Genomic DNA, 25670 nt, shown 5'->3' with positions numbered 1-25670 from the left:
TGAGAATTCCCATAGAAGTCCATGTTCTGGTGTCAACATTGGCTTCTATTGGAATTCTCTGCGGCATATTTTCAAGTCCAAGCGGGCATAATTTTTATGCTGTGCTTGATAATATGCCCCCATGTTCTCTTTTGCTTTTGTCTGCCCTCTTTGGTCCATTTTAGTCTGCTTTTGCCCTTTCTTGCCTTGCCCCACCCCATTCTCCTACCTCCTCCCATCTACCCATCTCCGTCACACCTTTTGCCCTTTGACTCATAGTGCCCCTCCCACCTCCCTGGACCTACATAATGCCGGCTGCAGCGGGACCGCGCAGCATGCACGTTGCTGGCACACCAAAGGTGCGCAAAAGGCAAGCACATCTGCGCCTGTCTGCGCCTGTGCAGCATCCACAGCACTGAGACAGCCCTGATCACAGTCACAGAAGACATCTGGGCCCTCCTTGACAAATGAGAGACAGCCGCCCTTATCCTCCTCTATCTCTCAGCAGCCTTCGACACCATCTACCAACACACGCTTATCGCCGGACTCTATGACATAGGCATCCAAAGAGCTAACCTCAGATGGATCACTTCCTACTTCACCGACAGAACACAACAAGTCCACATTCCATCCTTCACCTCCGAACCCAAACCAATCACCTGCGGAGTTCCTTAGGGCTCATCACTCAGCCCCACTCCATTCAACATCTACATGTCCACCCTTGCCAATGTAGTCAGATCCAACAGACTCAACATTATATCCAGTGCCAATGGCACGCAACTCATCCTCTCCCTCTCTGAAAATTCCACTGCTGCCTTAAACAACTTTAAAGAATGCATGACCAATGTCGCCAATTATTTGTGGGATAACTGCCTCAAGTTCAACACAGACAATATGGAAGTTTTGATCTTAGGCAGTAACAACTCCCTGTGGGATGCCTCCTGGTTGCCCACAGACCTGGGGCTCACTCAAACCTCAACAGAGCACTCCAGAAACCTCGGTATCATCCCGGATAGCAAACTAACCATCAAGTCCCAAGCAACATAGTGTCATCCTCCTGCTTCTTCATCCTGACAATGTTATGTAAGAGTTTCAAGTTTCTTTCCCAAAAACGCGAGGTACCAAGCCCTCGTCACCTGTTGGCTGGACTACTGAAACACCCTCCATGTGGGAATCAAGGCCCACCTACTTCAAAAACTACAGACAATCCAGAAAGCTGCAGCAAGGCTCATCCTGGTTCTCCCTTGTCACACCCATATCACCCCGCACCTCAAAAACTCCACTGATTTCCTTTTTTAGAGGAGATGCCAGTTTAGGCTCCTCAATCCCATGTTCAAGGCACTTCACAGCTCCACTCTTTGGACATCCTTGCTCTTCCTCACTCATGCTGGCTCGTACCCCCTGCTTTTAACGTAGGTGAGCAGGAGAATGCTCCCTCACCTACCTCACAGTCAAAGTCTGCAATGGCCTGCCCTTGTACCTTCTGACTTCCCCTACTATACATGAATTCTGTAGGATTTTAAAAACCTGACTCTTTGACTGAGACCCTGTGTGAGAAGGTGGCCTGATATATGCTGTCCACTAGTTCTAGTGGGCACCTTGTATCAGTCCAAACAACCCCTTATGGTGAATGGTTAAAGACAACCTTATATGAAAGCTATCCTAGTGGTAGCTATGGAGAGCAGCCTTCAGGCTAAGTCTTGAAGGAATGTAAAGCAGCTTGTTTTACCAGTCTATAATCTCTTGAATGATCAAATGAAAGGACAACCACACCAGGTATATATTCAAAATATATGTATTTAGGATAAAACACACCCCTCTAGTCTCTTTATGACACTTGAGTTCGAAGTACTTAGTTTACAAGCAAGCAAGCATCGGTAAAAGCACAAATACACGTTTGGGCCCTAGGGGCGTACCAAACCATATACCAAGAAAGTGGTGTAAGAACCACAACTGGAATAGGCACTAGGCCTATTGCCTCTAGAATCGCTGGGACCCCAAAGAACCACCCAAGGGACCCACGGGAGCTGTATGCAGTGTGAAAACACAACCGCAGGTTCCTATTATCTTCTATGGGCAATGTCGCGGTTAAAATTTTAAAGATTAGGGACACATCAAATTGAGACAGGACCAAACCCTTTTGGACTTAAGAAGTTCTAGGGCCAGCACCCACGAGAGCACTGGAGTACTCGAGTTATCTCACTCAGGGAAGCCGGGTGCATAGGTGTCTTTTGGTGTCGGGTCTCTTCGTCGATTCCAACGGAAGCCTGCAAAGAACTACTGCTGCTGTGAAGAAAAGAAGTGTCCGAAGAGATCCAAGCCTGGATCTGGGATGTAAGGAACCTGAAAGCAGAGGGGACAGAGTCTGGGTCACTTGCCAGTGATATAGGGCAGGATGGACCAATGCCCACAGATGTCGGGTGCTTCAGGTGAGTTGATGGGTGTCTTGACTCTTCAGCCACGAGGTCCAGGAGGCATCGACGAAGTCCACGAGCCGGATTCGAGCTGTCTGTCAAGTGCTGCAGTGTCGGCGACCAGAATGGACCCAACAAGCCTTGGCAACGGCAAGTCACAGGAATGCAGAGAAAGGACTGCGGTGCAGACCAGCAAGGTCTGAGGGACTCACCCAGTGAGGGTAAGTCAGGGCACGTCCGGAGCTACCAGGAACGCCCAATCAGAAAAGGAGTTGCCTTCATGGGAACCTGCTAGCCAACAGGCTAGTGATCGCGAAGGAGCCTCGAGCGATCGTACTTGAAGCTGGCCCACGGGTCACTCGTGGAGTGGAGGCCAACAATCTTCGGTGCAGGAGGTGCTCAAGGCTGGGGCTACTCGAAGCACAACTTCGAGGAGGACCAGGAAGATAGTGTTGCTGCAAAAGTTCACGGTGTCCAGGGGTCACAGTTCCACATCACCCACGATAGCCACGGGCCTCAGCTTTGCTGTGGACTCAGGGTAGCCTCGGGGAACTCTGGAAATCCACCACTGGGGATGCAGAGACTTTGGCGTCGGGTGGGAGCTTCAGAATTGCAGAATGGTCTGATGCTTCTTTGGTGCCTGCCAAGCAGGGGAGTCACTCCTTAACCCCAAGGGAGATCTCTTCAGTTTTCTAGCCAGGATAGAACATCGAAGGTCCAGGATGTACGTTGCAGAGTTTTGTCCAGGGTAATCTAAAGTCCTAGGGACTGGATTCCTATACTTATAGTGTGTTTAAGGGATGGACTAACTCTACCCATTTCCTTTGTCCAGTTTCGCACCAGAGCAGGGGCAGGTAGCCCCTGCAACCGGTTTGAACAGGAGTATGCACAGGGACACCAAGTGTGCCCCCAGTGCAGGACTTCAAAGCGCCAGGGAGTGCTCCCGCCCAGCCCCAATACACATCAGCCTGTCTGGGGAGGTGGGGACACCTCCCCTCGACAGGAAACCTATTATCTAGGCCTCCCCTGCCGGAGTTTCGGTCAGCAGCAGGAGGCCAGACCCGTGTCTGTGGCAGAGGCATCCATTTTCTTATGCCAGGGCTCAGGAAAGTCCTACCGGGTTTAGCCAGTGTGAACATGTCTTTCCCTTCAAAAGGGTGGAATGCTAACCCCACCGCCAGAACTAGCGGGGGGGTTAGTATTCCAAAGCGTTTGACACCAAACACGACATGTTTTGATGCAGCCATCCCAAAGATAGCATTTACCGCGAGGTTGTAATGCTCTTAAGAGTATATGGTATGGCTGTATCACAGAACAGCCATAAGGAAGTATTTCCGAAAGCTGCAGAGGGGCTCAGCTCATGCTTGGGCACCCTCTCACATAAAACCAAGCACTCGGCCTTCAGGATTGTCAAGGCCTGCCATAGGAGTGGCTTATATGTTTATATGTGTCTGTATAGGGTAGTGCTCTAGGTAGCCTATACCACAGTAAGGGGTGCAAGCACACCCTTACCTAGGCTGCAGTAGCAGACCTGTGGTGTCATTTTGGAGTGCTTCCCAGGGTTGGCATAATATATGCTGTAGCCCCTGGTAGGCCTCTGAGGTATCTATGCCCTAGGTACATAGTATACCATATACTAGGGGCTTATAAGGCACTCCAGAATCCAATTAGATATGTACCTAATGTACATGGAAACCATTTTAGAGAGGAAGCAGCTAGGCTGTGGTCCTGATTAGCAGGGCCACAGCCAGACTAAGGTCGAAAAACAGTAAAACACCAGCAAAAAGAGGGGGTACCAATGTGAAGCAGATCCTACTCTCCTACACAAACTCCCCCAAACGCAGGGACATTAAACTAACCTTGACCAGTTGAGTCTTAATGTTCTAAGTGGAAATACCTAGAGAGTCCATCTGCATTGGCATGGTTACTCCCAGGTCTATGTTCCACTGTAAAGTCCATACCCTGTAGGGAAATGGACCACATAAGCAGTTTGGGATTTTCACCCTTCATTTGTTTTAGCCATAAGAGGGGCTTATGGTCTGTCTGAACAAGGAAGTGAGTACCAAACAAATATGGCCTCAACTTCTTCAGAGCCCAAACCACAGCAAAGGCCTCCCTCTCAATGGCTGACCAACGTTTCTTCTGCTTATGAAAGCTATTGGCTGATCCTGACCTTCTTCATTCAATTGTGACAGTACAGCCCCAACCCCCAATTCAGATGCATCAGTTTGAACAAGGAACTTTTTGGAGTAGTCAGGACTCTGCAGAATGGGAGCAGTACACATGGCCCGCTTCCGGTCATCAAATGCCTTTTGATAGCTAGCTGTCCACTGAACTTTTTTGGGCATCTTCTTAGAAGTTAAGCCATTCAAGGGTGTCACTATTGATCCATACCATTTGACTCTCACCTGAGTCTGGGTAGTTGGAGCATTCCATTCCAATATGGTCTGGATTTTGTTCTGCAATGGCTGAACCTTGCCTCCACCTACAAGGTGGCCCAGGTACACAACCTGACTCTGCCCTATCTGGCACTTAGTAGCCTTGATAGTTAGGCCTCCAAAACATTCCTTAGGTGGATCAGGTGATCCTCCCAGGTGGAGCAAAAGACAGCAATACCATCTAGATATGCTACACTAAAGGCTTCCAGGCCTGTGAGAACTGTATTCACCAACCTTTGGAAAGTGGCAGGTGCATTCTTCAAAGAAAATGCTGTCTTTGGCTTTGCATCATCAGCTAGTCTGATCTGCCAGTAGCTAGCTGTCAAATCAAATGTGCTAAGGTACTTGGCTGAGGCCAAAGTATCAATAAGCTCATCTGCCCTTGGTATTGGATGGGCATCAGTGCTAGTGACTGCATTGAGACCCCTATACTCCACACAAAACCTCATCTCTCTTTTTCCACCACTGGTGTGCGGTTGTGGCACAAGGACCACTGGCCTAGCCCAAGGGCTATCTGAGGGTTCAATAACTCCCAAATCCAACATTTTCTGGACTTCTGTCCGTATACAGTCCCTGACATGGTCAGATTGCCTATAAATCGTATTTTTAATAGGCAGACTGTCCCCAGTGTCAACTTCATGAGTGCACCAGGTAGTCTGACTTGGAGTCAGTGAGAACATGTGTCTATACTGATTGAGAACCTGTCTGCAATCAGTTTGCTGCTGGGCAGTGAGGCTGCCTGCCAAGGCTACACCATCAACTGACCCATCATCAGGGTTCTGTAAGAGGAGGGCAGGGAGTGGGTCACTCTCTTCCTCCTGTCCCTCATCAGTTGCCATGAGCAAGCCCATGTCAGCCCTGTCCACATATGGCTTTAGCCTGTTGACATGGAGAAACCTACGGGAACTCCTGGGAGTTCCTAGGTCTACTTAATAAGTAACCTCTCCCTTCTGTTCAACAATAGTGTGGGGTCCACTCCACTTGTCCTGGAGAGCTGCTGGGGCCACAGGCTCCAACACCCACACTTTCTGTCCTGGCTGATAAAAAGTCAGTACAGCCTTTTGGTCATGCCAGGCTTTTTACAGTTCCTGGCTAGCCTCAAGGTTTTTGTTTGCCTTTTTCATGTACTCAGCCATCCGGGAGCAGAGACCAAGTACATCGTCCACTATGTCTTGCTTTGGGGGCTTGAGAGGTAACTCCCATCCTTACTTCACCAAATACAATGGACCCCTGACAGGGTGACCAAACAGCAGGAGGCCAGACCCGTGTCTGTGGCAGAGGCATCCATTTTCTTATGCCAGGGCTCAGGAAAGTCCTACCGGGTTTAGCCAGTGTGAACATGTCTTTCCCTTCAAAAGGGTGGAATGCTAACCCCACCGCCAGAACTAGCGGGGGGGTTAGTATTCCAAAGCGTTTGACACCAAACACGACATGTTTTGATGCAGCCATCCCAAAGATAGCATTTACCGCGAGGTTATAATGCTCTTAAGAGTATATGGTATGGCTGTATCACAGAACAGCCATAAGGAAGTATTTCCAAAAGCTGCAGAGGGGCTCAGCTCATGCTTGGGCACCCTCTCACATAAAACCAAGCACTCGGCCTTCAGGATTGTCAAGGCCTGCCATAGGAGTGGCTTATAGGTTTATATGTGTCTGTATAGGGTAGTGCTCTAGGTAGCCTATACCACAGTAAGGGGTGCAAGCACACCCTTACCTAGGCTGCAGTAGCAGACCTGTGGTGTCATTTTGGAGTGCTTCCCAGGGTTGGCATAATATATGCTGCAGCCCCTGGTAGGCCTCTGAGGTACCTATGCCCTAGGTACATAGTATACCATATACTAGGGGCTTATAAGGCACTCCAGAATACAATTAGATATGTACCTAATGTACATGGAAACCATTTTAGAGATGAAGCAGCTAGGCTGTGGTCCTGATTAGCAGGGCCACAGCCAGACTAAGGTCGAAAAATAGTGAAACACCAGCAAAAAGTGGGGGTACCAATGTGAAGCAGATCTTACTCTCCTACACCCCGGACCCTACCAGCCCCTGGATAGCCTCAAGGAGGACAAGTCACACTCTGCAATTGGACAGACAGGGAATAATGAATGCTACTTTTGTTGTATTGGAAGTGAATGCCCCAGGCTTGCACAATAACTGCAACAGACATTGGCTCCAGAAGGAATCTCATTTGTAACTGCCACCGTAAAATTACTCGGTGGGCCCTGAGGGACAGGGGTATGTAAATGTAAATGTATGTGTCTTGTAAAGCGCACTGCTGCCCTGAGGCGTCCTGGCGCTGTAGACCGCTGGGGAACCCGTCCTGTGAGATGGTCCCTCCAGGGTATCTCCAAGGTGAAACCAGGCATCCCCAGCGAATGTGGGGGGCCGTTGTGGAGATGAGGCAAGCTAATGCCCAGAGTCGCCGAGTGGGATCCCTGGTTAGAGTAGGCACCGAAGCGAGAATTATCGAGTCCGCTGGCCCTGGTCCACGACCCTGCCGCGTCGGGGATTGAACCCTGGTCCCGGGCCGTCCTCTGCTTCTGGGTCTGCTTCCTCTAACGAGTGAGCCACACCTCGTCTTCTCCGGTCACATTCATAGACTGTCTCCCTCCAATGGTAGGGAAAGCCTTGGGCTTATGATCAGGGTTTGCAAAATGTTAAAGTTAAATTATCGGGCGTGTCTTTTTCTGGCTTTGCTCCCAAGTTACTTAACCAAGGGGAGTTCCGCAAATGATCCCTAACTCATCCCTAAGTGTCTGATTCACCTGCCGTAAGGTCTGGACCTCGGTTTTCATGTCTGCCAATGCTCACACCAGGTCCAGTGCACAAGGGGTCTCCTTTTTTAGGATTGGGCTGAATCATGTTTGTCTATATGATCACTAGGGTCCATATTGTCCAAGTTGTAAAGGCAGTTGTGGCTTGGTTTTCTGTTAATGCCTCTAACTTGGAATAATTGTCTGCGGGTATATGCTGGACCTCCATTCTCCTCTGGGACAAATCCCAGGGCTACAACTACAAATCAGCAGGTATCCCAGAAGGGAATGGGAGAAGATGAGAAAAAAATAGAAAGATCCTTAATAAAGATCCTGTATATGGGAACCTCCAGAAAGACTTCTCTTAATCGTATTGCTGTGGTTGCTCAGTAAGACTGTTCCTCGTCTGAGACTGGTGCTGTATACCTGTTAACGATTCACAAGAGAGAGAGAGACATTAGTTTACCCAATGTATTCAATTTACTGTACATCATAGATCATATCTCCTTATAAACAATCATTTAGTACAAATATCTGTGTACCTACGGTCTATAAGCTTTAACCACTACTTGGGTAGAGAACCCCTTGCTTGAAATTTGCTCTTAATCACTGAGTTTCTTTCCCAATACTGAGCAGGAGAGGATACAATTGTTAGTTCCGTACATTAGATTAAAATGTCTCCCAAGAGTTAGTCCCATGTGTTCAATTCTTAGGAATTCTCAATGTTAGTTGAACACGAAGAAAAGAAAAAAGCTAGCTAGTGCACTAATCTTTGTCTTTGTTTAATGTTCAGTTAGCTTGGTACAGAATCCTTAAAAAAACATGTTAATGCTGCTCTTTCTTCCTTTCCTCTCAGGAAGAACTCATGTAGAGAAAGGAGCCAGAAATAGAGGTAAGAAGCTTTTGGGGACTCCAGGCGGAGTATCAGGATTCCAGGCTGGAGGTCTTTGGGCAGGAATGCAGATTTTCAAGCAACTATGGGAAGAGAGATCCATTCTCTCCAAAAGGAATGAAGTCATGCAGTGCATTGTCATTTGGGAGCAGTATTTATACCGCGGTCAAGCAAGATGGCCACCGCTACTGTGTGTCACTGATTTTTCCTAGGGAGAGTGTGCCAGACAATCATTAGGCAAAAAGGGCCCCGGGGAATGAATATGGACTTAATGGGGGCTTGAAGCAACAGGGACAAAAGGCCCCTGGAGATAATGTACGGTGGAATAAAGGGTCTTTGGATTAGAAGACCTCGGAAAGTGATCTATTGGAACATAAAGGGCCCTTAGAAGGAAGGACCTGGGGGGTTGCAATATGTGTGAAAGAACAAAATCCCAGGGCACAAATCACAAAAGAGGGAGTGAGAGAACCAAGATCCTTGACTGCCCCCTGCCTGCGCAAAGAGTGAGCTGTTGGATGGACTTAGTGGGATAGCAGCCATGAAAGCATCACTAAAGGCGAAGTGTCCAGACATTGGCACCTCAGGACGTCCCCTACTGTACAGGAGTTCTGTAGGAACTGAAAAACCTGGCTCTTTGACTGAGACCTTGGACCCTGCCAGCCCCTGGATAGCCTCAAAGGTGACAAGTCGCACTCTGCAATTAGTCAGATAGGGAATTTTGAATGCTACTTTGGTTGCATTGGAAGTGACTGCCCAGGCTTGCACAATAACTGCAACTGACATTGGCGCCAGAAGGCATTGAATTTGAAACTGACCCATAAATTGCTTGGGTGGGGCCTGAGGGACTGGGGTATGGTCTTTTCCGGTCACATTCATGGACTGTTTCCTTCCAATGGTAGGGAAAGAATTGGGCTTATGATCAGGGTTTACAAAATGTGAAGGTTGAATTATTGGGCGTGTCATTTCTGGTATTGCTCCAAAGTAACTTAACCAAGGGGAGTTCCGCAAATGATCCCTAAATCATCCCTAAGTGTCTGATTCTCCTGCCGTAAGGTCTGGACCTCAGTTTGCATGTGTGGCAAGGCTCAGACCAGGTCCAGTGCACAAGGGGACTCCTTTATTAAGGATTGGGCTAAATCATGTTTGTCTAAATGATCAGTAGGGTCCATATTGTCCAAGCGGAAAAGGTAGTTGTACCTTGGCTTTCTGTTAAGGCCTCTAACTTGGAATATTTGTCTGCGGGGTCGATGCTGGACCTCCACTCTCCTCTGGGACAAATCCTGACCAGGGCTAAAACCCCAAATCAGCAGGTGTCCCAGAAGGGAATGGGGAAGGATAAGAAAAAAGAGAAAGATCCTTAATCAAGATCTTGTATATGGGAACCTCCAAAAAGACTTCTCTTAATCTTATTGCTGTGGTTTCTCAGTCAGACTGTTCCTAGTCTGAGACTGGTGCTGTATACCTGTTAATGAATCATAAGAGAGAGAGATACCGTAGTTTACCCAATGTGTTCAATTTACTGTACATCATATCTCCTTATACACAAAGAATCATTCAGTACAAATATCTGTGTACCTATGGTCTATAAGCTTTAACCACTACTTGGGTAGAGAACCCCCTTGCTTGAAATTTGCTCTTATTCACTGAGTCTCTTTCTAAATACTGAGCAGGAGAGGATAAAATTGTTAGTTCCGTACATTAGATTCAAATGTCTCCCAAGAGTTAGTCCCATGTTTTCAATTTTTTAGGAATTCTCAATGTTAGTTGAACACGAAAAAGAGAAAAAAGTTAGCTGGTGCACTAATCTTTGTCTTTGTTTAATGTTCAGTTAGCTTGGTACAGAATCCTTAAAAAACATGGTAATGCTGCTCTTTCTCCCTTTCCTCTCAGACAGAACTCGTGTATTGAATGATGAAAAATTCAGGTAAGAAGCTTGTGGGGACTCCAGGTGGAGTATCAGGCTTCCAGGCTGGAGGTCTTTGGGCAGGAATGCAGATTTTCAAGCAACTACGGGAAGAGAGATCCATTCTCTCCAAAAGGAATGAAGTCACGCAGGGCATCGTCGTTTGGGCGCAGTATTTATACCGCGGTCAAGCAAGATGGCCACTGTTACTATGTTTCACTGATTTTTCCTAGGGAGAGTGTGCCAGACAATCAGTAGGCAAAAAGGGCCCCGGGGAATGAATGTGGACTTAATGGGAGCTTGAAGCAACAGGGACAAAAGGCCCCTGGAGATAATGTATGGTGGAATAAAGGGTCTTTGGCTTAAAAGACCCCAAGAAATTATCTATTGGAACATAAAAGGCAGTAGAAGGAAGGACCTGGGGGGGGGGGGGGGGTGGCTTTATGAGCGACAGAACAAAATCCCTGGGCACAAATTCCAAAGAGGGAGTGAGAGAACCAAGATCCTTAACTACCCCCGTGTAAACATTGACCTGTTGGGCCGACTTGGTGGGATAGCATCCATGAAAGCACCAGAAAACTCCGAATATGCAGACATTGGCAGCGAGTTCCCATGAACGATTGTGTGGCCCGTACCCTTTTATATCCACTAAAGATAATAGATGACCCATGACTCTCTTGGCACACAAGATGCGATGGACCTCAAACTTCATGTGATCATCTACTCATATCTTAAGCGAAGTTTGAGCCCCAAAAGGTAGAAGCAAAGGAGTAAGAAACACTGGATGCATTGCCAAATCATCTGGCAATTGGAGTTTCATTGCCACTGGGTCGATGACCCTGAAGATATACAAATTACCCTGATACCTTGGCTGTAGCTTGCAGGGTCCTTCCATTTTAGGTTTCTTGATGTTGAGCCATACCATATTCCCTTCTTTGTATTCAGGCAGCTGTTTTTTATGGTTCTTAGTCTGCACCTCCATGTGTTGCTTCAACTCTTGTTTAATGTATTTTTGGACTTCAGATTAGAGATCATGATAGTCCTGGATAGATGGAATATTGCTTAGAGTTCTTGGTGGATCTGCAAATAGAGCTTGTGGATGCTTACCTATTAGACAGTGAAATAGGGAAGTACCAGTGGCACAAGACTGAGAGCTACTGTGTGTAAATGTTACTAAAGTGTGTATCTGTTCCCATTCTGCGGAATTAGTGACTAACAAAAATCAAAGAATCTGGTGCAAATTACTGATTTACTTGCTCTGCCTGCTCATCAGTTTGTGGGTGATAGACAACCAAGAGTCGAGCATCAATGTCCACCGAGGTGCACAAGCTCTGCCATAATACAGAGATAAATTGTGCCCTCCTATCAGAAATTCTAACAGAATGGAGACTATGAAGCTGTGTGTCAATCTGAAGGAAAAGCGAGAACAAATCCTTTGAGGTGAGAAGTTTCTTTAGAGTTACAAAGTGTGCCATTTTAGAAAACAGGTCCACAGTTACCCAGATTGTAGTGTGTTCATTGGAATTGGGAAGGACTGTGATAAAATTCCTGCTTAAGTTATGCCATTGGTATGGGGGTACTGGGAGAAGATATGCGAGTCCTTGGCACTGAGTAGGGAATCTTATTTTGAATGCGTATTGGACGAGAATGATTATAGTTGAGCATGTCCTTAGACAGGCTGGGCTATCAGAACCATCTTTTGCAACTTACTATGGTTTTCTAAATACCTGAATGTCCATTGAGAAGGATATAACGTTTCCTGCACTATCTCTGGGGAAGGTAGTAATACATTGCTTTATTGTAAAAAAGGCCATCTTGTATTCTATTCCCCTTATCAATCAACCATTTCCCCTGTCAATCTGAAGGGCGTCCTACCTTAATCTTTCAAGAAAGGCTTCTTTTTGGCATCCTCCTAGAACCATTTCTGGGCACAATGTCTGTGCCTAGGGAGGTACATCCACACTGTGGCAGGGTATCTGCTTTTCTTTCTTGAGGCCCTGGGTGATAGGTTGGTATAAAACCAGTGGCCACCAAATTTTCATCAGGTTAAAGCCTTGAGAGATTAAAAAAATGCAAAATCTTGTGGTTTATGAATATCATGACAATGTGAGCAGCTCCCAACAAGAAATGTTGCAATTCTGGAATACCCAACTTGATGGTGAGTAACTCTCTCTCAACAATCATGTAATTTTGTCCAGCAGGTAACAGATTTTAGATAATTTAGCTATGGGATGCATTTGTCCTGTAGAATTATCTTGCTGCCAAAGGCATCTGTTTTTACGAAAAAATCCTGCATAGCATCAGGGTGCCTAAGCACCAGGGCTTATGTTAACTTGTCGTTAAGCAAGGCGAAGGTTTGATCAGCTTCCTCTGACCAGTGGAAAGGTACTTTCTTGTTCAAAAAGTCTGGTAATGTGTGTAATAGTTTCAGAATAATGGGTAATGATTCTCCTATAAAAAAAAACTGCGAACCCCAGGAAGCCCTGTATGTTCTTCATTTTAGTAGGTGAACATTAATCCAAAATTTCAGCTTCCGTTTTCTTATCCATAGTTATGCCTTCCAGGAAGAGAACATAATCCCAAAATTCTACTATAGAGGTGTGGAATGTACATTTTTCAAATTTAGCAAATAGATTGTTTTCAAAGAGACATTGTAGAATGGCCCAACATGAGTCACGTGGTCAATCAGGTTCTGGGAGCAAATGAGGATGTCTTCTATGTACACAATGACACATATATGCAATAAGTCTCTTAGGACCTCGTTAACAAAGAACGGGAGCGCCGCTGGGGATTTACAGAGTCCAAATGGCATTACTATGTATTCAAAGAGGCTGAACTTAGTTTGGAAGTACATCTTCCATTCATTGCCTTCTTTAACTCTGCTGAGGGGGTAAACCCCTTACACTCCAATTTGGTGTAAATGGTTAAATTCCACACCTGCTCAAATAGAAACAGAATCAAGGTAAAGGATACTGATTTTTTTACAGTTAGTTTGCTAAGCACCATGTAATCAAGATACACACAATTTTTCATTCATTTTAAGGGCCAAAAAACAATGGGGAGGATACAGGTAAGAAAGAATGGTGGATGAAATGAATGTCTAGTATTTTATATTTATTTATTTTATGAAGGGGTTTTATATAGCACTAGCCTGACCCAAGGGTATCGGAGCGCTTCACAACAGTTTTTGAGCAAGATTCATGCAATAAAGCAGTATTCTATAAATAGGTTTGGAAGTCCAAGTGTGCTGAGCAGCATTGAGGTAGTACGTGAGTCTTGAAATAACCTCATAGAGAGCACGTTGTCTTGGGGTTGATACAATAAAGCAGTATTCTACATATAGGTTCGGAAGTCCAAGTGTGCTAAGCAGCATTGAGGTAGTCCGTGAGTCTTGAGATAACCTCATAGAGTGTACGTTGTCTTGGGCTTGAACCACTTAGGGGGGAGGAGCAGTTAGGGGTCAAACAGCAGGGAGGAGGTAAGTCTTAGAGCTACAATGTCTGGGAGAGACGATGAGCAGGGATTCGCGTTTAGATATTGGCTATCCATTCGGGAGGTAGCGGTTGAAGAGAAGGACTTTTAGGTGTTTTTTTAATTTTGTGAAGGACGAGATAGTTCTGATACCGACTGGGATGGCGTTCCAGATTTTGGGTGCGTTTCCAGCGAAGGACCGTGCAGCAGTTTTTTGTTTGCGTGTTTTCATAGGGATGAGTAGTAGGGTGCTGGAGCTTCTGAGGTTCCATGTTTGACCAGCCCTTTTGATTTAGCAGCCAAATACTCAGGTTTTCCTGTGTGCAGGGCTTTGTGTGTGAGGCAGGCAGTTCTGAAACTGGCACGCAGTTCGATTGGGAGCCAGTGGAGAAGTGTGGCTCAATGGTTAGAGCGGCAGACCCTGAAGCAGAGGTCTGGCCCGGGACCAGGGTTCAATTCCCGCCTCGGCGGGTCTTGGGCTCAGTTTCCTCAGACCTGTTAATTCTTTCCTCGGTGCCTATTCTAATCATGGGTCCCACTCTGCAACTCTGGGCAATAGCTTGCTTGATCTCCACAATGGCCCCAACAGCGCTGGGATGCCTGGCTTCACCTTGGGGGTGCCCAGGAGTGGATATTTCACAGGGAAAAGCCAGGAAGGGTTCCACAGCGGTATGAGTACAGCGCCAGTACACCCCAGGGTAACAGTGCGCTATACAAGTACAACACATTTACATTTTAGGTCTCTGAGTGCTGGTGAGATGTGGTCGTATTTCCTGATTCCAGTGACCATTCTAGCTGCTGCGTTGAGTAGTTTTGAGGGGAGCTAGGTGAGATTTTGTTGTACCAGTGAGGGTGGCATTCCCATAGTCAAGTCTGGATTGCACCAGTGATTGGGTTGCTTGTTTGAGGTCTTTGGTTGGGATGAATGGTTTTATTTTGTTGAGTAGCTTCAGGTTGACAAAGGCACTCTTTGTGGAGTTCTTGATGTGTTTGGCCTTGTCGAGTTTTGGGTCTAGGGTGATTTCTAATGATTTTACAGAGTGGGTCAGAGTGTGATTGCCATTGAGAGCATCCAAAGCTTTTAGCCATTCTGAAATTTGAGGGTTCTCTTCTTTGTTGGAGATGAGGAGGATTTCGGTTTTATCTTGGTTGAGTTTTAAGTGGTTAAGCCACAGCCAATTTTGGATTTCTTTCAGAGTGACATTTAGTCTGTGAATGTCATCTATGGAGGAGGTTTCTAGATAGATCTGGGTGTCATCTGCATAGAGGTGGAAAGGGATATTAGCATTTTTGAGTAGGGTGATGAGGGGTTCCATGTAAATGTTGAACAGTTGAGGTGAGTAACTCTCCTAGCTAGTAGTTTAGATGTTGAGTTCCTGAATCGGACTGGGCGTAAATTCTACTACACAGCAGGATGGCCCCGGGAATTAGATCAATTCTACAGTCAAACTTTTTATGGGGAGGTAGCTGAGTGGCCTTTTCTTTGTCAAAGACATCCTGTATGTCTTCATATTTGATGGGTAGGTTTGAGATAGTTCCCTGATCGATAACTGCACAGGTCAAAGGAGACAGGGGACAGATTCACTTTTGCGCTGTTGTGTCACTTTTGTGACACATCGGCAGCGTAAAAGTTGCGGCCTATTTTCAACGTGACGCATCTAGGGAGATGCGTCATTTTCTAAAGCCCTGCGTGACATTATACCTGCGTCAGGTATAATGTATGCAGGGTAGGCGTTCCCACGCAGGAAAGCCTCAATAAAAGTGATGCAGTGAAATCTACAAGATTTCACTGCGTGACTTTTAGGACACCACTGCGTCAAAACTTACGCCTGCTTGAAGCAGGCGTAAGGAGTGGCGCAGTGTATTGAAAATAGGCCGCAACACTCATTGCTGGCTTGCGACACAACTCCAGCAATGCGTGACTTTTCTATCAACAGATGCGTCAGAATTTCTGACGTATCTGTCAATCTTTGCACCATGGTGCACCGTATTGTAAATACGTCGCATCCATGATGACACAAGGGTTTTGCATGGTGGCGCAGGGAAAATGATGCATCTCTACAGATGCGTCACTTTCTTGTAAATCTGCCCCAAGGTCTTTAACAGTTGAATAACATATGGTTGACAATGTCACTAACCCACAGCCATGAGACACAGAGTCCAATCAATATGATGGTTGTCGAGCTGCAACCAAGGCACCCCCAAAAATCGTCCGAAGGTGAAAGTCTCTATGAGGTCAAAAGTCAGGGTCTTGGTGTGATCATTTTCATAAACCAAAGGAAAAGGTGGAGTTTGATATTGGATTATAATTGATGAGAACTCTGAGCCATCGACTGCTCACACAGGTTCAAGTTTCTCTTTTTTTATTTGAGGAATTTATTGGGAGGTTTCAAGAGTGAGATCTAGGAAATTGCCAGTAGCTCTTTAGTCTAATATATAGGCAAGACCTTTCGTTGTTGGAGTTAAATGATTACTGTGAGCAGAATGGTTAGATGGTGTGGTATTCTCCCTATGATGTGGGCCAAATATTGGGATCTTTTCCAAAACTCTGCTCAACAAGATGACCTTTTCACCAGTAAGCAAAAAGTGTTGTAGGGGCTGAATAAGGCCTTAATGGGGGATTGGATTAAAATGGGCAAAAGGCCCTTGGGATAGTGTATGGCAGCACAAAGGGTCTTATTAATAAAAGGATCCTGGGAATGATCTACTGGAACACAAAGGATCCTTGGAACAAATGGCCCTGAGTGATGGCAATAGGAGTGACAGAACTAAATCCCAGGACACAAATCACACGAGGGAGTGAGAGAACCTGATCGTTGAGAGTCCTGTCCTCCATAGAAAGGCCTACCAGATGGAGTTTGGCGGGACAGCAGGTAGGCAAGCGCCGCAAAAGGCAGGGTGTGTGAACGTTTGTGGCGGTTTCCCATGAACAAGTGCCTGGCCCATACCCAGAAGCCTAGATCTTTGAGTTCCGCTCATAGATTAGTCTTTTCTAAATATCACTTCTACACTAGCTTATGGACAAATCTAAAGAATTTTGGAATATTTGGGATAAATCCACAAATCGGTTATTGCGTTTCCGCACCCAGTAATCATGATACTAATGTGGATCAAGTTTAAAATAGGATTGCCCGGTGACAACAGTGTTTCTGCCTGTCTTTTCACATTTAATGATCTGAAGTTAACACTAGCATTGTGCTAATATTAAGGTGCACAGCTTTCCCATGCCATACAATGGTATTGCTGCAGTTGTGACCCAGATTCCAAAGCCATAGGAAAGGTGAACTTATCGACTGAATGTACAATGTACAAAATGTTTTTCTGTCTCCCACCTTCTCTAAATGAGGGTGCACATTGTACAATTTTTAAAACATCTTTACATTTCTTATTTGCATCTTTTTTAGAGAACTATGTTTAATTTTAAATTGTGGTATTAGAGCAGATAATGCTTTTAAGAACCAGAAATGAGGAACTTCCCCTTACTGGCCATTTGCTATCTCCCTGAATACCATGTTTAGGTGAGCAAAAGAGTAGTCCAGATTGTTCTATAAAGTACAACTTTGGCATAGTTCTACAAGGTTTACTTTCCCACCCACAGGTAACACAGTTGAACTAAATGTGAAAGACAAGTTATCCTAGCCCCACAGTCCCCACCCAAAACATAGTCGAAGTAGAGTTATTGGTTATTAACAATCTTTGCAACAGGATCAGAGGCACTGTGGTAAGAAAAATAAGCCTATTTCGTTATTTACAATTTCACACACACACACATTGGACTAAGGAGAATAGACAGATTTAACTAAAAACATTTATTATAACAGGACGAACCTGTCTCTCAGCACATATAAAATAATTACACAATATATCACAAAACCAGCAAGAAGGCACTTTGTAAACAAAGAGAACAAAATGAGCATTTCCAACATGGTTAAAAAACCTAACACCTCAAAACCTACTTCGATGCACTACACTAGGAGAGCATGGAGAGTAGAACAACTCACAATTTAGAGTTTTTTAGGGAGAAGCAATGTATTGCATACCCTGCTGACAGTAAGAGATGTATTTATCATTGGATGCATGAAGGCAGTGTTCCCTGTGAAAGACAAACACGTGCTATGGTAGCTACCCTCTTCTGGGACTCTACCTTTATCAGCATTAGGCGAGATGCAGCATCTTTTAAATGCATTGCCAGTAGGTGAGACTGCATCTTGTTCGAGAATCTGGGTAAAGGACCTCTTCTACCAAGTGGTCAAGTGGCAGTCTTTATATAGTAAATCCCATCAGAGATTGGAATTTCTGACATATGTTTAGGAAACTCTCTGCACTGGTCTTCTTCTACATGTGTTCCCTTCATAAAGGTTTGCCTCAAATGAAGTAAGGCGCAATAATAATCAATTCATAATCCTGTTTGCGCATTTAGATCCAAATTACGTTGCAAAAATGCAATCTAAAAGAATAAATTAAGACCTTGGTGCCCAATGTTCTCTACATTTTGGTTGTCAGAAAGCCTTCATTTTACAATCATTGCAACAGCAAAATTGAAAGTCAAAATACACAAATAACACACTGCGAATCAGAAAATAAGTTCTACCTCTAACAACTTCATCAGCGACTGATTGAGATTCAGTAGGAAGAGAGGACCTGAAAGAGTTGTCCCTGTCTTTGTACCAAATCACATTGATTAGTAAATTAAGACCACATTTGTAAAGCTCTTGAGCAGTGTTTCTTAACATTTTATCCTGGCCTATTGGCCTGCCAACAAAAAGCATCCCACACTATATCTGCCATCCTCCATGCTGAAGTCACACCCCACACATTGCCACTGGATATTCTGGAGATCTTTAGAACATACTACATGACCTTATGCACCTCGGACATCACCAGCCCTCCCAGTGAAATAGAAGCTTTGTGGGAGTGCAGGCAATTTATGGTGCTGCTTCCACTCTGCCAAACTCTAAATGACCCGCTCAAACTCTATTGTGAAATCCCCTCTAAGCAAGGATGGTTCTCGCTGGCATCATAGTCAATACTAATTGGGTGGTTGCTATGAAGCAGAAGAGTTTTCTGAAGAAGAACCACATTGATTTGGCTCACTCTGCAAATATTACTTTTTTTTGCTTTTGAAAAGGAAAAAGCAATTACTGGCCATCACTATTGACACATTTTTTGCCTGCCATCCAGTAGTAGGATTTCTAACCCTCAGGTGCAAGGACAGAGTTAATCCAATTGGAATGCAACTCATACACAACCCACTGAGCAATAGTGCTGCTGGGTCTGCTGAGACTCTTATACTGTCGATTTCCCTGATGTCAAAGGAAATATTACCTGCGACAAGCTCAAATCCATGCAGTCCTCCATACCTTGCAAAACACTCATACAGCATGCATTACAAGTTCAAAACTGCACCAATTTGCAAACATGTGCCACTTTTTAAACCAACTAATTCACTTATGTGGGCAACTTTTATTTTGGTGCCCGGGCCGCTTTTCTATTGATGCAGCGCAAGGGACAAGATTTACATATTCTCTCTATGTCACAGATTCTTAATCACAACAACTCATTCATACACTCATTCATTGGTGGGGCCCATAACACCAACACACACTCGCCATTCAATAAATCCCAGTTGATTCTGTACACAGGAGAAAAGCGCTGGACATGTGGTTACCTTATTACCTATCAGGATTAATTTGCTTTACATTATATACACATTATACATCTACATCTTCAGAATCCTGACCTTAACATCAAGGCACCCCACCACTTGGTCGATGGACCAATTAGTTGGACTGGTTGATGGTGAATTAGAACCAGCTAAAACACAATTAAAGCCTAGGAAACATTTGATATTTTCTGCAGTTAATTAAAGAACCGCAAACTAATTTCTTATTATTTCAAATGTTGTTTATCTAATAGTAAATGTCTTTAGATTTGCATTTATTCACTACAACTCATATTATAAATTTAGTTTTATTGAAAGAGAAATCAAACATTTAGTAAATAAACATGAATTTAGAAAAACACAGTCAATTAATTACCAATTTGCCAACGGTGATGGCTACTGATCAAACAGAGACTTGTCCGCATTCTCAGGTACAACTCCCAGGCAGGCTGTCTGACTCACAGCAAAGGATCAAACCGTCAGACGAAAATATAGGATGCACTGCAAGCTTTTTCTCCCAAACGCCAAATAAACCCAAGGCAAACCAACAAATCGCCAACAGCTCAATGCAACCTAACACCATGAACGATCAAAACCTATTGACGACACCCAATGGTGGATGAGGGCATTTTATATCCTTTTTCCGTCTTACTTCATGCTAACATGCAACATTTGGGGATAGAAGAAAATGTTCTGATTGGACAGTTCTGGATTATCTGTAGGTTATTAAAGTTTCCCAGGGCAAAACTGGTTCTTCATGATGACTTGGAATAGGAAGGCACAAATTATTAAGTTTTGTTCCGGCTCCCAGGCGAGAGCAGTGAATATAACACTTTCCAAGGTGAAAAAATCGTATTACACAGGTTCTTTATTGTCCTTTCCGCTGGTCCCACATAGTCATCTGTTGGCAGGCAAACTAGTCCCTATCCTTGACAGTAAACACAGTGTCAAGAGTTCAGGTCATTTGCTCCAGAGCCATCGGGACATGCGCAGAAATCATCGCGCTCACATGGTGGCATCTGCTTCAGAGAACGCCATCTTGGGTACTGCGGTCTAGTAGGCCCGAATGCCAACTTGAACAAAAATAGACATAACAGTAATTAAAATGTAGAAATGAAGATTCTAATATTTAAACCCACACTAATTCCAATGTATATTAGTATTTTTCTAGCTGCAGCAACATTTAAAGTGATAATACTTACCATTTGATGATTTTAAAGCACAAACAATCACAAAGCAACATAAATCATGCAGTTTTCTATTTCACCCCAATCTATGATTAGTTTGCATACCATAGTTAATTAATTCATTGTTTGGCCATGCAATTAACAGTTTAGTCCCACGTATATCTCATGTTTATCAAGGTGCAAAGGTTGATTAATAATATTTCACTGCAAACCTGTTATTACATGTTACTTTTAGAATGATTACGTAATTAATTTCATGCAAATTAGAGGAGGTATACAACATTTTGTTTTACCTGCTCCATTACTATCCCAGTCCATATCTGCACAGAAAGTGTTTTTTGGTATCAACAATCCCACAAGATTCATTCAGGGACACAGTAGTAAAGCAAATTCTCTTTCATCAATGAATAACACACTCAAAATAGCACTAAGAAACAGGATGTATACATTGAAATGTTTATTTTAAAGCCCTAGGATAGTGAATAAAACATGAATGGTAACACACAGCTGGCAAAAAAGAATGAAACATTGTATGTTATGGTCAGTGAATACAGCAACACATTTCTAACATGTTTAGCAAATTCGTAACATCCTAAAATCCTAAATCTATTTATAGGTTCTCTGCTAATTTTTAGCTGAGGGAGTTAACAGCAAGCATGTTATTCACGTTTCTTGAGATGGATCACACAGCATACCTGATTTCGTCCAGAAAATACCAACACAGCTATTTTAGATCACAGCTTTGTCCTGGAATGAAAACCAGTGTGAGGCTGCCGACTACATCTCTATACTGCTACTGGCTACACCTTTGACTGAAGTTGGTTGGCTCTGAAAACGAGCATGATTTCTGGATGATAGTCCTAGCACAAAATCCCTCTACCCTATGGTCAGATACCAGAGTTTCTATATTATTTGATCACCAATTCTATCTTATATTTATAAAACAAAACATCACTTGCAGACACTAAAGCATCAACAAGAATAAACAGACATGGTGATTAAAGTGTCATCTTAATTCACATATTTATAATATGATCAGATAACTAAAAACAATTAAAATGTTAGCTAAAACAGTGAGCATCCAAGATGCTATGGCAGCATATATAACTTAAAAACATTAAAAACGTTAGTATACATAACATGCAGGCATGATGTCAACATTTCTGCATATATTTAAAAACCTCACACTTCCTAAAAAGAGATGACAGACTCTTAAAGCATAACTGCAGCAAATGATGGCCAGAATGCTGAATGATTCAAAAATTCTCCCCCAGTCAAGAGATCTGGGTTAAATCCATCGTTCTTTTGCCCACTAAGCCTCACCAGTTTGGAGACAGCATATGCAAACCAGTCTTGACTCTGTGCATCATGGGAACAATCCAGACCGAACATGCCAAGCCAGGTCCTCCCTGGACCGGAAACAAGCATCCAGGGACCGGTTACAGGTATGTCACCCTTCATCAGCCAGGCTAGCTTGAATCCAGTGGCACAGTGAGCAAGGGACCCACATCTGGGCATTTCCTCACACTTAGGGCGCACAGTGTAACTGAAACAAATGATGAACGGAATTCTGAAAGATTCAAACATTCTCCCCCTGTCAAGAGTTCTGGGTTAAATCCATCGTTCTTTTGCCCACTACGGCACCCCAGTTTGGACCCAGCCATATGCAAATCAGTCTTGACCCTGTGCCTCATGGGAACAGTCCAGGCACAACTGCCTAGCCCGGTCCTTCCTGGACCGGAAACCTTTATCAGACAGGCTAGCTTGAATCCAGTGGCACACTAAGCAAGGGACCCACGTCTGGGCATACCTGTCCCACTTAGGGCACAAAGTGTAACTGCAACAAATGATGGACGGAATGGTGAATGATTCAAACATTCTCCCCCAGTCAAGAGATCTGGGTTAAATCCATTGTTCTTTTGCCCACTAGGCCACCCCAGTTTGGCCCCAGACATATGCAAATCAGTCTTGACCCTGTGCCTCATAGGAACAGTCCAGACCGAACTTCCGAATCAGGTCCTCCCTAGACCGAAAACAAGCATCCTGGGACTGGTTTCAGGGTATGTCACCCTTCATCAGCCAGGCTAGCTTGAATACAGTGGCACAGTGAGCAAGGTTTTGACTTTTGGCATACCCGTTCCACTTAGGGCACAAAGTGTAACTGCAACAAATGATGGATGCAATGCCGAATGATTCATACATTCTCCTCTATTCAAGAGATCTGGGTTAAAGCCATCGTTCTTTTGCCCACAACACCACCCCAGTTTGTACCCAGCCATATGCAAATCAGTCTTGACCCAATGCCTCATGAGAACAGTCCAGACTGAACTGTCAAGCCAGGTCCTCCCTGTCCGAAAACAAGCATCCTGGGACCGTTTTAAGGGTATGTCCTCCTTCATCAGCCAGGCTAGCTTGAGTCCAGTGGCACAGTGAGCAAGGGACCCACATCTGGGCATACCCGTCGCACTTAGGGCACAAAGTGTAACAGAACGATGGATTTAACCCAGATCTCTTGACTGGGGGAGAATGTTTGAACCATTCAGCATTCCATCCATCATTTGTTGCAGTTACACAGCCTCTTAAAGCAAGCATAGAAGGAAAATAGAAGACGCTGAGATAGGAACTGTCACTGTGCTCACCAAAATATGACCATGTAGCTGTGGCAGATATGCCATCAGGCACAGAGTTTTCACCTGTTAAACAAGCATTGGCAATGCCAATCGGCCTCGCTATTGGGATCTTATATGTATTTAGCTATGCAGCACATTAGCGTAGGGGGAGAGCAACACTCGGCATTTTAGCTAATGTCTGCAGAGGGCTTCTGCTGCCTCAAAAAGCACCTTCTTTATTGATACGCACTTACTCTGACTTCTAGTGCGAAAGTGATTCAGCACCCACGCTAATGTGCTGCATAGCTCAATACATATAGGATCCTAATGGCGAGACCACTTGTTCAGTTTTAACTATGCTAGCTTGCTACACATTAGATCTTAAAATCACGCCTTGCGACTTTTCAAATCTACCAGCCGCCACTAAACACATGATCACCACAACAAAATACCACTCAACAAATACGTGTGAACGTTCTTATCGCATATTGCTGCCTCCTAAATCCTCCATTTATAATACGGTTGTAAAGAGAATTAGGAGCAATGAAGCACTCCCTTAATTTAAAGTGTATTTTTAACTTAATGCTTCGAGTGCTTATTTCACATGACACACGAACCAATGCGCTTTAGACATCGAATATTCTACGCATATTTTAAAAAGAATGTTGTGTGAAGATCTGTTATTTGTCACCCAAAAATGACATGTAGGGAGGGTCGCCTGGGTTGAAATTAAGAGTACGGTGAAATTTGTAGGCACACACTCGCGGAGAATAAAATCTAATTAGAGGGCTGCTTGCTGAGCACCTTTTCTTTTAGCCACGCACCTGGTATTTAAAGTCAAAGTTTTAGAAGGTGCCGCACCGACGGGTTAGTTTGATTTAATTGTAAATCCGGTTTTCTCACAAGAATAGTACCAAAGCAGAGAGCTTCTTCAAACATCTGTAATCATCCGTGTGTTGAAGCTTGGGCTATTTTGTAAATGTACAACAGAAATGCCCCCTCAGCGACGCAACAGGAATGGAAAATCTTGATATATACAAGTCTTTATACAGTGGAACATGGCCTATAGCATGAGCAGATGTATACAGTCCGAAACTTTGGTTTGCTTTAATTGAACAAAACTAGCCGTACTCTTCATGACAATAAATTGTTAAGTAAAACCCAGGACTGGATACTGCGTGTCCACATGACTTACATATATAAGGTAGACATATTTAATGTGCCACTAGTCCAAAGTGCCCATCGGGGTGGGGGAGGGGGTGTCGACTCACGGAAGGTGTTCAGAGAATTAGGCAATAGTACTGGATATTAGGAAAGGACTATATCTCGTGATTGCAGTGAGGGATCTGATAAAAGTGAGTACCATCTGATTTGGAACTATGGGGCCCATTAGGGTGTAGGGCAGATCACCACTGCCCGCATGGCGGTGGCGATCCGCCCTACATCCTTCCCTGCCCGCCACGCATTTCCCCCCGCCATATTAGTATGGCGGGGGGACTACGGTGGACAGGAAGACCGTCTGCCGCTTTTCCGCCCGGTCGACAAGTCGAACGGGAGGAAAATGGTTTAATATGGTGGCGGTGTCCTCTAGACACTGCCATCCATATCAGGATGTAGGCGGGAGGTATGCGGATTTTCAGGATTTTGAGGGGGTGGGGGGCACATGGAGGGTGCCTATGGTACCCCCCTGCATGTGCATGCACAACATGGCAGGCACCGCGCAGTGCCTGCCCCGTTGTGCATGCATATGCACAACATGCACTTTTGGCATTGCAGCGAGTGCTGCTAAAAGCACCGCTGGCCGCAATGTTAAAAATGCGTGATGGACCCACCAGTGTGGCGGACGCATCCTAATATCCCCCACGGGACTGCACACATATGGCGGGTGGTCCCATTTTCCGTCAGGATGGAGGGCGGGCAAAGTCCGCCCGCCATCCTAATGTTGCACTAAGTCTCCTCAAGGCTGTCATTGAGGGCTCTACCTCTGATTTGGGGGGCCAGAGAGGGATGTTATTTTACTTAATGAATGAGATGAAAAGAGAGGAGGTGACTTCACAACACATCACGGGGAGGTACAACTTTCATTTCTTCACGAAACGTCCAGATAAGGCTCTACAATGCTTTACATCCTGGCTTGTCCCAAACTCCTAAATCCTAGGTGCCTATGGTCAGCCTCTCAGCACTTCCTATCAGGGCGGTGGTTGGGTGACACAGGCAGCTGCCCCCGTGCCAGGATCACAATGAGTGCAGAGGGAGGGGCTTGCTTGTCCTCACTGGGGCTCTTCAGATTGTAGCGGGCTTCCATGGCTGCAGCTGCTGCTGGCAGGAACTACTCTCATGGATGCTGCTAGTGTGCCGGGTT

General features: G+C 44.8%; 1 protein-coding gene across 1 annotated transcript in view; it reads left to right on the top strand.

Moving 5' to 3' along the window:
- Positions 1–25670, top strand: part of LOC146801734 (uncharacterized) — an 85998-nt gene that overhangs the window by 44844 nt on the left and 15484 nt on the right. Inside the window, exons 4-5 of the mRNA XM_085621211.1 lie at positions 8441–8476; positions 10367–10400. Of these exons, the coding sequence (XP_085477337.1) occupies positions 8441–8476; positions 10367–10400 (70 nt within the window). The remainder of the gene's footprint in view (positions 1–8440; positions 8477–10366; positions 10401–25670) is intronic.

This window comes from Triturus cristatus, chromosome 8, assembly GCF_964204655.1.
Source record: "Triturus cristatus chromosome 8, aTriCri1.1, whole genome shotgun sequence".
Taxonomy (NCBI): domain Eukaryota; kingdom Metazoa; phylum Chordata; class Amphibia; order Caudata; family Salamandridae; genus Triturus; species Triturus cristatus.
The sequence above is the reverse complement of the archived record's forward strand: the minus strand, read 5'-3'. Positions and strand labels throughout refer to the sequence as shown.